Source organism: Brassica oleracea, chromosome C2 (genome assembly GCF_000695525.1).
Source record: "Brassica oleracea var. oleracea cultivar TO1000 chromosome C2, BOL, whole genome shotgun sequence".
NCBI classification, from domain to species: Eukaryota; Viridiplantae; Streptophyta; class Magnoliopsida; order Brassicales; family Brassicaceae; genus Brassica; species Brassica oleracea.
In genome coordinates this window covers 24,672,340-24,685,885 of record NC_027749.1, presented here as the reverse complement: position 1 = coordinate 24,685,885, position 13,546 = coordinate 24,672,340, and the positions used below count along the sequence as shown (strand labels likewise).

At 33.2% G+C, this 13,546-nt stretch overlaps 1 protein-coding gene across 1 annotated transcript; it reads left to right on the top strand.

Moving 5' to 3' along the window:
- Positions 1-550: 550 nt before the first annotated feature.
- LOC106319562 (trihelix transcription factor GT-2-like) lies at positions 551-3,100 on the top strand. Its single transcript, XM_013757936.1, has 2 exons — positions 551-1,036; positions 1,558-3,100. Exons 1-2 carry the CDS (start codon positions 855-857, stop codon positions 2,870-2,872), a joined length of 1,497 nt encoding a protein of 498 aa, XP_013613390.1. The 5' UTR covers positions 551-854; the 3' UTR covers positions 2,873-3,100.
- The last annotated feature ends 10,446 nt before the right edge of the window (positions 3,101-13,546 follow it).

Below are 13,546 nucleotides of genomic sequence, written 5' to 3'. Positions count from 1 at the left end.
ATTACTAACACAGTTTAGTCTTTCATGAGTGGAAAACAATGCATACACAGTTCATCATCACAACTCTAACCCTATAACAATAAAAAACTTGAAAAACAATGATCAACCCAAAACCCAAAACCCAAAATCCAAAATTCACAGATACAATAACCTTAACAAATATTGAGATGAAACAAGAACTCTGTTCGCAACTCCGCGCAAGCGCGGAGGCAATGCTAGTTATATGTAAAAGTATATGGATTGATGATAATGAATGAGCAATTGTATCTTGTATCGGAACGTAATTTTAGAGTTTATAGAATTCAGTTCTAGCAGTTCATTATTAATATCAAATTATTCAGTCTAATTAGGGTTTTGATTTTTAACCAGTTTTGGTACCACAACCGATGGCAAGTTTCTGGAATTTCATTGCGAAAAAGCTGATAAACCAATCACTAATCAGATGTTACACCTACTGAGATAAAATAAACATAAAACTTTAATTTATATGAAATTATTTTTAGGTACCAAAATTTTCTTATAAGCAATGAGAAGATTCCCAAATTTAAAAAGACAGAAAGAAAGTGAAAAGGTTTCCCTTTGAAGTCCCACTCCTCCTTTTGTGATATATAGAAAAACTAATTATGCAAAATATATCACGTACAAAAATGTATTATATTTATAAGATCTTGATATATGGTCCATCCCACCCAATTAAAAAGATAAAATCACGATAGACGAAAAAAACAGAAAATTCAACCACAACCTTCTCTTCTCGTCAAACTCTCATAAACTCTCTCTGAGACATCCGGATTCGAATCTTTAGTGTGTCTGGAAACTCTTCAGGACTGTTAGATAGCTCCGGCAGTGGCGACATGGGCGGTTCAGGCGAGGATGAGAAAGATATGACAATGGAGGAAATCGGAGAAGTAGGCGGAGGAGGAGGAAACCGGTGGCCAAGACCGGAAACTCTAGCTCTCTTGAGAATACGTTCGGAAATGGATAAAGCCTTTCGTGACTCCACTCTCAAAGCTCCCTTGTGGGAAGAAATCTCCAGGTTTTTTTGTTATATATATATATATATATATATATATATTCTGATACATGCATATATATTCATACTGGAAAATGAAATGAAATTTTACGATCTTGTTGTATATACGTTTACACATTTTGCACATGCCTATATTGTCATACTTTCAATAATTTTATTTGAATGATCCTATACGGCTAGTTATATGTTTGTATATATCTTAAAATCTACTTACAAACTACATTTAATTATGTAAAAAACTAGATAAATCTAATCGCAAATTTACATTGAAATATGTAATAAACTAGATACATGATGCATTAATATTTCATACTGAAAAAACATAAACAGAAATTTTATGATCGTGTATATACCTAAACATTTTTGGATATATCTATATTATTATATTTTCGGTATTTTCATTTGAAAATTCCTATATGTTTATATGTATCTAAAAGTATAATTATAAATTTACATTTAACTATCTAGGAAAAATATATTTTTGTGATGTTTCTTACGGTGTTTATTGTTTGATAAATAATTAGGAAAATGATGGAGCTTGGTTACAAAAGAAGTGCAAAGAAATGCAAGGAGAAGTTCGAGAACGTGTACAAGTACCACAAACGTACCAAAGAAGGTCGTACCGGAAAATCCGAAGGCAAAACTTACCGGTTTTTCGAAGAGTTACAAGCTTTGGAGGCTCTCAATTCCTATCCACCCGAACCCGAGTCACAACCCTTAAAATCTTCTACAGCCACCACGACCGTGACAACAACCACTTCTTTGATACCGTTGAACCATCATCAGGTTAGTGTGAAACCAATCGCCACAAAACCTACCTTCCAAGCCAAGCAACCGTCTCCTACAACACCTTTCCCTATATATAGCAACAACCATGCAACTACTATTGATACTGGTTTTAGACCAACTTCAAATGACTTGATAAACAATGTCTCGTCGCTGAACCTTTTCTCGAGCTCAACTTCTTCATCTACTGCATCTGATGAGGAAGAAGATCATCATCATCAGGACAAGAGATCGAGAAAGAAGAAAAAATATTGGAAAAGATTGTTTACGAAGTTAACTAAAGAATTGATGGCGAAACAAGAGAAGGTGCAAACGAGGTTCTTGGAAATTTTTGAGAATCAAGAAAGAGAGAGAATCTCAAGAGAAGAAGCTTGGAGGGTCCAAGAGGTAGCGAGAATCAATAGAGAACACAAAACACTAGTCCATGAGAGGTCTAATGCCGTGGCTAAAGACGCTGCAATCATATCCTTCTTACACAAAATCTCAGGAGGACAACAACAACAACCACGACAGAAACATAAAGTACCACAAAGGAAACAATATCATAGTGAACATTCAATAACATTTGAGAGTAAAGAGCCAAGGCCGGTTCTATTCGATAGCAACCATTCACTATCTCCTAGTTCTTCAAGATGGCCTAAAACCGAGGTCGAGGCCTTAATACGGATAAGGAAAAATCTTGAAGCTAACTATCAAGAAAATGGTACTAGAGGGCCATTATGGGAAGAGATCTCTGGAGGGATGAGAAGATTGGGATACAATAGAAGCGCTAAAAGATGCAAAGAGAAGTGGGAAAACATAAACAAGTACTTCAAGAAAGTCAAAGAGAGCAACAAGAAACGACCTCTTGATTCTAAGACGTGCCCTTATTTTAACCAGCTCGAAGCTTTGTACAATGAGAGGAACGAAAGTGGGGCATTGTCAATATTACCTTTAATGTTGACTCCGCAGCTTCTCCCACAACAAACGCAGACTGAGCTTAAAACTGATCAGGGGGACAAAGGTGAAGAAGGAGAGAGTGAAGAAGATGATTACGAAAATGAAGATGAATAAGGAGACAATGAGACAAGTGAGTTCGAGATTGTGTTGAACAAATCATCACCTATGGACATTAACAATAATATTTTCACCTAAATGTTTTTTTGTATTCCTCTATATAAACTTATCTATTAAACTACGCAATGGGGTGAAAAAGAACATATACAACAAATGTAAGTAAATGGATTTGATTTTTAGAGTTCCTTTTCGTGGTGTTTTATAAAATAATTAAATTTCTAGATATATATATTACTATGCGTATATCTAATTATAGAACCACAAGGTTCAATGGGATCAACCGATGAAATTTGAATTAAAAATTAGCTCAATTGGTGGGGAGAAGCCAACGGTTAATCAAGCATCCATCTATATCCATGGGTACCGACACACCTAGTAAAAAATTGGACCTACGAATTGATACTGGGTCGTCGCTTTCATCATTTTTTTTTTCCTTCGAATATTATTGCAAATCGTGAAATGTTCGTATTCATATTCCCATTATAAATTTACCTAAAATAATTTTTATCATAAGTACCGTCCGTGTGGTGGATGGCATTTGTGCGTTTCTTTCTGTAATTTGTGCCTACGCACCACGAGGTGGACCAAACAAAAACACATCATATTCGAATTTGTACAGTATAATTTTTTTTTCTTTTAATGAAAAGACTACATTGTCCTTGTAACATTTCAGTAGACATGTGAATTCAGTTAATAATATTTCCCACTCAAATGATATATTCAAAAAAGAACAAAAAGGAAAATAACGAATAAAGAAAATTACACAAAATAGTATATTTGAAGTTCATAAGGTGCATAAATTTCTCATTTAGTATATTGGATTCTAAAAATTTCATTGAAATGAGCTGCAATTTTATTTGGATTCTAATAATCAGACTAAATTTAAATAAGTTTATTATTTACATATAGTTTAATTTTTATCTTGTATTTGCAAATACTACATATATATTTTTAAAATTGGTCTCTAATTTTTCTAACCCATATTAAAAAGATAAATACATACTTATCTTTTTAGAACAAAAAACATTAATAACAAGCAGTCATATTAATTCAAATTCATCAAAGTACATATGTAATTATTCTGTAAAATTAATATTGGGTCGCATAAAATAAACTGATTTTTCCAAATAATATTCTATACTATTTAGCTTAATATTTTTTATTTTCTCCTTTAATTTTTGTGTATCAAAATTTGATGATTAGTGATATTACAAAGGGTTACAAAAGTATATATTATTGAAAATAGTGATAGTAAAACTTTGCAACTGCAGAAAAGTATAGATTAAAGATGCTTCATGACATAATATAGTTTTAGACAATAGACTTTTGTTTCTCAATCGGTCAATCCTCAGCGCCATGAGAAATCTTCTGCTCAAAATTTATAATGCATGCCCCCTCCCTACACGGCTACACCCCACGAAATGTTGAATCTTTTCCGTGTCAAAACAAATATAAAAGCTAAATTTGATATTATATTATATACAAACTAATTTTTCAAAAATCTATTTATGGCAAAATATAATCACTTTCTTTTTTACTTTCTTTAATATGTCGCTTCTTTTAGGTTAATTAAAGCAAATATTCCTGTAACATCTTTAATCGAAAATGGGATTACAAGATATTTGAATTTATTATTGGTGTGTATGGGATAATAGATAGACGGAGGTTGATTCTATTTAACTTCTAGTTTGAATCCCAATAAAAAGGGTTTAAACTATGATTCAAATTTAAAACAAAGACTAGGGAGAGATCAAAGCTAGAAGCCCAACTTCTTTTGAAATAATCGAAAAATCTGTATTTTTTGTAATATTCATTCCGCTTCAAAATATTTAGATTTTAGAAAAATTGTTTCAAAAAAATTCATTTTTATATTTTCAGTGTATTTTTATTAAGCAATAATCACACTTATTTTTTATATATTTTAGAAAAATTGTTTCAAAAAGATTCATTTTTATTTTTTCAGTTTATTTTTATTAAGTAATAATTGTAATTGTAATTTTTAAAAAAAATTAAGTGTGATTATTGAATTTATATTAGATAAATATTATAGGTAATAGTTACTCACAAAAACAATATATTTATAATCAAAATAATAAAATTTATTTTTAAATATTTTAAAATTTTAAAATATGAATAATTTTTAAAACATATAGAATATTAAAGAACTCATCAATTTCAAAGGATTCAATGAAAATATGCTCCAACATATGTATACCTAGTTTCCATCATTTTCCCCCTCGTACAGTCTATAAGTTTATTTTTAAAAGTGTACGTACTTGTATGTATGAATATACATATTGTTATAAGTAAGACGAGAAAATAAACAATTGATGTATATTATTTCATCAATAATGAATTCTTTATATAAAGATATGACATAATAGAAAATTTTAGTTTGAAACTATATTGAACTTGAAAAATAAATAAACTTTGATAAATAAGTAAATTTAGGATTTTACACATAGGATATCACATAATATTTATAATATATATTCAATATTCGGGTCGTCATCATCGTTGTAGCCCCTCAAAAAGAGATAGAAATAGAAATTATGGTGATGTTTGGTGACTACCGTAGCTAGCTGCTGTCCATTCTTTTTTTTTTGTCAGCAGCGTAGATAGATTCACGTAGTCTCTGCAAATCAAACTGGTAGCTCCGCATCCATATGGACTACAAACGACTTTTGTTTTCTTGCACTACGTGCTAGACTATCCGTCCTTAAATTTTGCGTACGTAGTAAATGAATGAGCTCTGAACTGTTGATACTTCACTTCAAGGTCTTGATATCTTCCAAATAACTTGCAAAGCCTGGTCATTCTTCTGGTTCTGAAACCATCTTCACCAACTGAGAACAATCCATTGCAAATGTAATTTTATACTATCTTAAGTTTCTCATGCATTTCATTGCCCAAATAAGAAACTCTATCTCCGAATGAAATGGTGACTGACTCGCCTTTGTATTCCTCGCTCCCATTAAACCATCAAAACCTTCTACTGTGATATACCGCCTTTGTCCCGAATAGTTATCTTGATTTATCCAAGATCCATCCATAAAACACCATCTACCTGGGATAGCCGGAACTATTACTTCTCCTGATAACCGAGCTTGTCGGTTCCATGTGTAAGGGAAATTTGTGCTTCAACCCAAAGTAGTGACTCTCACTACAAGAAAACACAAGTTTAGCGAGAAAACTTAACGAGGAAAACTAACCCTCGTAAATTTACATCGACTTTACGAGAAACTTACGAGGAAATATAAAATCAACGTTATTTCCTCGTAAAATAACGACGAAATCATTTTGTCGTAAAGTCGATGTAATGTCACGTGGCTTTTACGAGGAAATACGCTTTCCTCGTAAACTCGACGTAAATGTAGCGTGTACTTTACGGGGAAATATTTTACGTCTACTTAGCGAAGAAATTTTGAATCCACCAACTTTGTAGTTGTAACACGTTTTTCTTTCGGCAACCTAACTAAATTTCCTCGTAAATTCCTAGCAAAATTACAACTACCAGATTCGAAAATTTCCTATAAATATGGACGTTTGAACATCATTTTAAACACACCAACAAGAAAAAAAAAACGTGAAAGAAAAAAAAAATGTCGGCCTCCGGTAATATTTTCGAGTTGCAGAGGGGGATGTATATGCATAGAGATGCTAATGGGAGAGTGACGAAAGAATACCTTGCGGGGCTGGAAACATTTATGCACCAAGCAGATTCCACACCGCTCGCCCAAGAAAATGGTAAGATGTTTTGTCCTTGTCGGAAATGCAACAATTCGAAATTGGCAAATCGTGAACATGTTTGGAAACATTTAATAAATAGAGGTTTCATGCCAAATTACTATATCTGGTTTCAACATGGAGAAGGTTATAATTATGATCAAAATGAAACTAGTATTAGTAGTAGCAATTTTCAGGAAGAACCGGTTGATCATCATTTGCATAATGAACATAGTTACCATCAGGAGGAGCAGATGGTAGATTATGATACGGTTCATGATATGGTAGCTGATGCATTCGTAGCTCATGATGAAGATGAAGAACCTAACATAGATGCAAAAAAGTTTTATGAAATGTTAAATGCGGCGAATCAGCCACTTTACAGTGGTTGTAAAGAAGGTCTCTCTAAATTTTTGTTGACTGCTAAAATGATGAATATTAAAACTGATCACAATCTACCTGAAAGTTGCATGAATGAATGGACAGACTTGTTTAATGAGTATTTGCCGGAAGAAAATGTGTCTGCTGATTCTTATTATGAGATTCAGAAACTGTTTTATAGTCTTAGGTTGCCTTTAGAGATGATAGATGTTTGTATCGACAACTGCATGATCTACTGCATCGATACATGCCTTCAGATTTAATGCATGTGATTTGATGGATTTAATCATGAAAAACTATTTATATAATTTGATTTTGTGTAAGGTAATGGGAGTTTGTATTAGAAATAAGAGATTGAGATTATAAGTTAAGGAATTGTGGTTTTAGAATTTGGGGTTTGGAATGGAAAGAATAGATTGAGGTTAAAGGGAAGATGGGTTTGGGGTTTGAAATATATGAAGTAGAAAATAAGGAAGATGGGGTTTGGGGTTTCGGATTTTAGGGATTTAAACATAATCCTCGTAATTTTCTCGTAAAATAACAAGAAAATAACGACGTAATTAAAATGGCGAGACCTACGTAAGTCTAGCCTTGTCTCCGCCCACATGTGTTCCAGCATCTTCTTCTCCTTTTTTTTTCTTTCAAATCTTTCTAATTTGAGAAGCAAACTGGTGAGTAATTATCTCTAATTTGAGAAGCAAATTGGTGAGTTTATCTTTGATTTGAGAAGCAAACTGGTGAGTATTTATAGGAAATTTCCAAAGGGTTTATGACCAATTAGCTTCGTCTCATTCCTCGTAAATAAAAAAGCGGGCCTCGCTAATTCCTCATAAATGAACGAGGACGTTAGGAGGAAACCAAACACGGGCCTCGCGAGTCCCTCGTTAAAGGGAAGATGGGTTTGGGGTTTGGAATATATGAAGTAGAAGATAAGGAAGATGGGGTTTGGGGTTTGGGGTTTAGGATTTTATGGATTTAAACATAATCCTCGGAAGATGGGGTTTGGAGTTTTGGATTTTAGGGATTTAAACATAATCCTCGTAATTTCCTTGTAAATAACAAGGAAATAACAACGAAATTAAAAAATAAAGAACGGTTAATTCCACGTAATCCGAAATCGTCGTAAAGACCTTGTAACCGGAAAACGCGGGCCTTACTATTTCCTCGTAATTTAACGTGGGCTTTACGAGGAAACAAAACGCGGGCCTTTGTAATTCCTCGTAAATTTACGAGGACATTACGAGATACCAAATCTCTTATATATACTCGCGAGCGCTCACACTTTCATTTCGTCTCAACTTCCTCTCTATTTCGTAGCAATGGTAACTCTCTCTAATTCCTCTCTAATTTGATTAGTTTAGGATAGATTAGGTGGTTAGTGTAGGGAATTTAGATAGGTTTACGGATTTTATGTTAATTAGTGTTGATTAGGTGGTTAATGTAGGAAATTTAGCTAGATTTATAGAAATTGTTAATTGTTAATACTGTTGATGTTAACTTCAAAGATTAAATTTTTTTTGCAGGGCGTTCGAATGAACATGCTTACTTCCCATTACAGAGAGTTGTTCGGTGAGCCTGATAGTTGTTTAGACCCGCCTTTTTTGGCACCCGGTTCTTCTTCAGCTCCCGGTTCTTCGGGTCCGGAGACTGTCCCCGAGACTCAGTCTTCTCAGAGAGTCTCTCGGTCTCCTTCTTCTTGCACCATCGGTTCCTCATGTGCATCCTCCGATGGCTCCTCCGACGATGCCTCCTCCCTCTTCCGATGCCCACCGAGATTCATCCCGATTTGATGGTGCCTCCGAGTGCTCCTTACTCGCAGTACACTGTCGAGGACCTTCTCGGTCAGCCAGACAGAGAAGGTTTACCAGTCATAGACCCCGACCGACCGGACGGAACTTTGTGGTATGTTACATTAATTTTTTTTTAATTCTTTTAAAATTCATTTATAACATTAATAAATAATTTATACTTTAAATTTGTTTTTTCAGGTTTGGGGTTGACGGATGTCTTGCATCGGACGTAACCAACACGATCAAAGGTTACTTCTCCATGCCACATCCGAACTGACGCCGATCATCGTCAGAAAGACGTGGTTCAAAATTTACACTGTAAGTTACTATTAATTAATTATATATACTTTAATTTTTTCATGATTTATATATATTTTAAAAAAAAACTAATTATTAATTTAAAATTTTTTTTCCAGCAAAAATATCATTGGTCTATGGGGGTCAATGAGAGGGTGAGGAAAGCGTTTTACGCGAAGGCGAAAGTTCGCATGTTGGACATGGTCTCCAACTGGAAGGGTGACTGGATCGAGAAAAGGTATGAGCGTGGCAAACCCGCTGAGCTCACCACGGATGTGTGGGATGGCCTCATCTGTTATTGGCAGGATTCTGACGCCATTAGAATTGCTCAGTCTTACTCTGCCTCCCGCAACACGGTAGATGAGCACGGCCACGGGCCGATGCTTCACTCTACGGGCCAAAAACCCCACGCCGGTGTCTGTTTGAAAATGGTAATTAAATATTTTATTTAATTATTTTTTTAATATATATAAATATATATATATATATATATATATATATATTTATATTCTAACTTTCTTAAATGTTTTTTAGGCCAAAGAGACGGGACAACTCCCGTTTCTTTTGCAACTTTACGAGAGGACCCACAAGAACAAGGCGGACCAATTTCTAGATGGCAAGTCCGAGCAAATCTTCAACGACTTGGTTGCTCGGGTTGACGACCGCCAGACCCACCTGACCCAGCAGTCCACCGACGGATTACCCGTCACCTTATTCACACATGAAGTGGATAGAATTTACGAGGAGGTAAATTTTTTTAAATTTAATTTTTTTTTATTATTCATTTATTTTAATTTTAATTTTTTACTAACAATATTTATTTTTTGTTTTTAAGGTTGTCCCTAAGAAAAAGGGACGTACGTTAGGGATTGGTTCCGTCAATGATGTTCCGAGAGCGACATCGTCTTTTGGTCAGAGACGGGATGAGGAAGTCACTGAGCTGCGTAACGAGTTGGCCTCGACAAATGGTCGTATGGGTGGAGTCGAGGGCTTCTTGGACGTTATAGCGGCCACAAATCCGGAATGAGAGTCTATATTGAGGAACATGCGACAACAACATCCCATCCAGGCGAGTCATCCGGCACACATAACGAGGCGGATGTTGCGAGGAGGAGTGAGGAATTCTACCAGACGATGAACGAACTTTAGTTCTTTTTTTTCGGCTGTTGTATTATAAATTCAAAACTTATTTATATATAAAATATTTTCGTATTGATTTTTATTTTAAATTATAATTTTATTAATAAATTAAATAATTTTAATTATTTTTTTAATTATATTTTTAAATTCTGTAAAATAAAAAAAACGAAGTAAATTCATAGCTAAATTACAACTTATTTATGGAAAGTTTACGAGGAAATGACGAGGAAGGTTAAACGAGTATTTTACGAGGAAATACTTTCGAGGTATTTACGTGTATTTTACGAGGAAATACTTTCGAGATATTTACGTGTAATTTACGAGGTAACACCTTTCGAGGTATTTACGAGGAAATATAGCGACCTTCTTACGTGGAATGATTACGTGGTCTTTACGACGAAATGATGTACTTCGTCTTTACGACGAAATGTTTTCCTCGCTAAGTTACAACGAATTGGCGAGGAAATATGCGTTACGACGAACGAGTAACGACAAAACGTGTTTCCTCGCTAAGTCCTCGTAAAGCCTCTTTTACGACAAACTCGCGAGGAATACCGTCGTCGTTAATCTCATGTTTTCTTGTAGTATCTGTTTCTGCCAATTTAAGAGTATCTCTAGGATCATTATCCAAATTACTAAAGACTTTGTTGTTTCGTCTTTTCCATATGTACCATAAAATTCATGCAAATTGATGATCTTCCAAATCCGGAGAGACTCTCCAAAATAAATAATCTATATTTGTAAACAGTGATTGAGTAGGGAAGATATCTGGATTCGATGGAATTTGTGAGAGCGCCCAAACTTGAACCGCCGGCGGACTTTCAAAAAACACATGATTTATGGATTCTTTTGGGACCCCACAACGTGCACAAATTGTACCCCCATGAAGACCTCTCGGTCTTAAGTTTTTCCTTACCGCAATACATCATGATACATATTGCCATAAGAAATGTTTCATTTTTGGACGCCACCATACTTTACAGTAGAAAATCTTCAGTGGAGAGACCGAGGGACCATACTCTGGAAGCGTTTTCTCTCTGTCTGGATACACTCGTTCTACTTGATAACCATATATATTTAGGCTTTGAATATTTTTTCCGTTCTGCACCGCACCGCAGTTAACAGTAACAAAAATCTTTACATATACCATATATCTATATGTTTTTATATATCTGTTAGAACCGCACCGCACCACACCGCAGTTGTACCACTTATCCCGCACCGGAGTCTTACTTCTACAGTTTATCTGTAGAGTTACGGCTGTGCTAACGTTTTAGAGAGTCAAGTTTCTAGGGCCTAATTTTGTGGGCTTTCTAAGATAAAAATATATTTATTTTTAATTTATTCAAATATTAGTTTGTAAACAATAAATATATGGTATTAAAAAGAGAGTGGCAATCGTTCCCAATTCAGTATGAAACGTGGTGGTTTTAGATTAATATGAAGATTATCTCCCTTGAGATTCAACTATTTCAAAAGCAAATATAGAGCTTTTATATGAAAAATCTTTGGTCATCCACACGCAAGATAGATTTGTATTTGTTTACTTTGGATCCCTACTGGTGTATTTTTTTCTATATTTGTTTTGATAGTTCTCATTGTTTAGAATTCTTTGCCTAGAAAGTTTAATAATAAAATCAACAAAAAAAAACAATAAAACCGTAGTTCTAAATATATATACATGCTGCCGTATAATGAATGAAACTCTCGTAGCCTTAAACATTTTCGTAACTATTGATTTATCATTATACCAAAAAAAAATTTTTATAGATTCATGTTTTATGAAAAATTTAGAATTTTTAATTTATTCAGTAAATTTTTTATTACTATAAATTTTATTTTGTTTTATTAAAATGTTGTTTATTATATGTATATAATACTAATTTATATCCAATATGTATGCCACTCATGCTTAAAAAAACTACAACTAAAATCTCACAGCCAAATGTTTACATCAATAAAATCTATAGTTATATAAAAAAATGTACAGCAATTAAAGCTACAACTTTTACCAATCGGACACATGTGCAAAAGAAGAAAATGAAATTTTCTAGGATAATTTTTTTAGTTTATTTTCACAAAAATAATTTTTAATGAGGAAAATAACCAAAATAAGTTTTATTAAAATGTAAAAATACTTTTGAGTTAACTAATTTAGAATTAGGGTTTAGAGTTAAGGGGTAGAGTTTTAAAGATAGGTTTTAAATTTCAAAAAAAAAATATATATTTAGTCATTTTTTGCTTGAAAATTATTTTGTGATAAAAATTTTAAAAAAAACTATTCGAAAAAATTTGTCCAAGAAGAAAAGAAGCAATAATATTAACATTTATGGAAAAGAAAAAGAAGAAGATTCCGTTCCTAATAAGTAGCCACCATTCTTTCTCATAAATCATTTTCCCATTTACATTCCCACTTCGGATTTTTTTTTTTTTTTTTTGTAACTTTCCCACTTCAGATTTTTTAAGTTTCATTTTCAGTTCTTTTAATTTTCAGTATATAGTTTTGAAAATTATTTAATTTTATGCTAACCTAATACAAACATGTATAATTAGACATTAACTAACTAAAAAGCAACTATAAACTATATACATTGTGTAAGAAGATTAAAATTTGGGGCTAGATCGTAAGGATGACTGCTGCATCGAACTATATATCTAGATTATGTATTTTATTTTTCAATGCAAAAACATATTTACTGATTATATATAAAGACTAAGGTAGGGATATTGGATCTAGAAGTTTGATGGAATTGAAAGAATTATAGTTTCCATTAAATTCTACTGTTATTCAATCAAGGATTTCATCAATTCTTTCAAAATCTTGTGTTATTGGTTTATAGATTTGTAATTAATTTTATAATTCTTTTAAATTCTAGTGTTATTCAATATTTGATAGATTTTGTAGTAATGTTATTTGGAAAGAATTTAATGGAAAATGTAATGTAAAAATATGAAGAACCAATTCATTTCTCTTATGAGGAGATTTGTGATATATTTCCTTGCAATCGTCCTCATTTCCGTTCTTCTTGCAAGTATGGTATTATCATTGACGAGATGGCTATTCAACACACATTGGTAATTTATGACCACCTTACTGTAAACTTAGAGAGAATGTATGAAACTGTTATGTATATTACTCAATGATCAGGTCACGTACATATATACTTGTTACACTAGATTCTCTCAACAATATGATCTCACGATAACATGCAATCTACTTAGTCCTTATCATAATCTTTAGGACTTATCGACAGCCACCTTCATGCTTATCGCTTGACTACACGGTTCGGTTAGCCTCAACCGAACCTATCCACCTTAACCACTCTCAACACTCCCC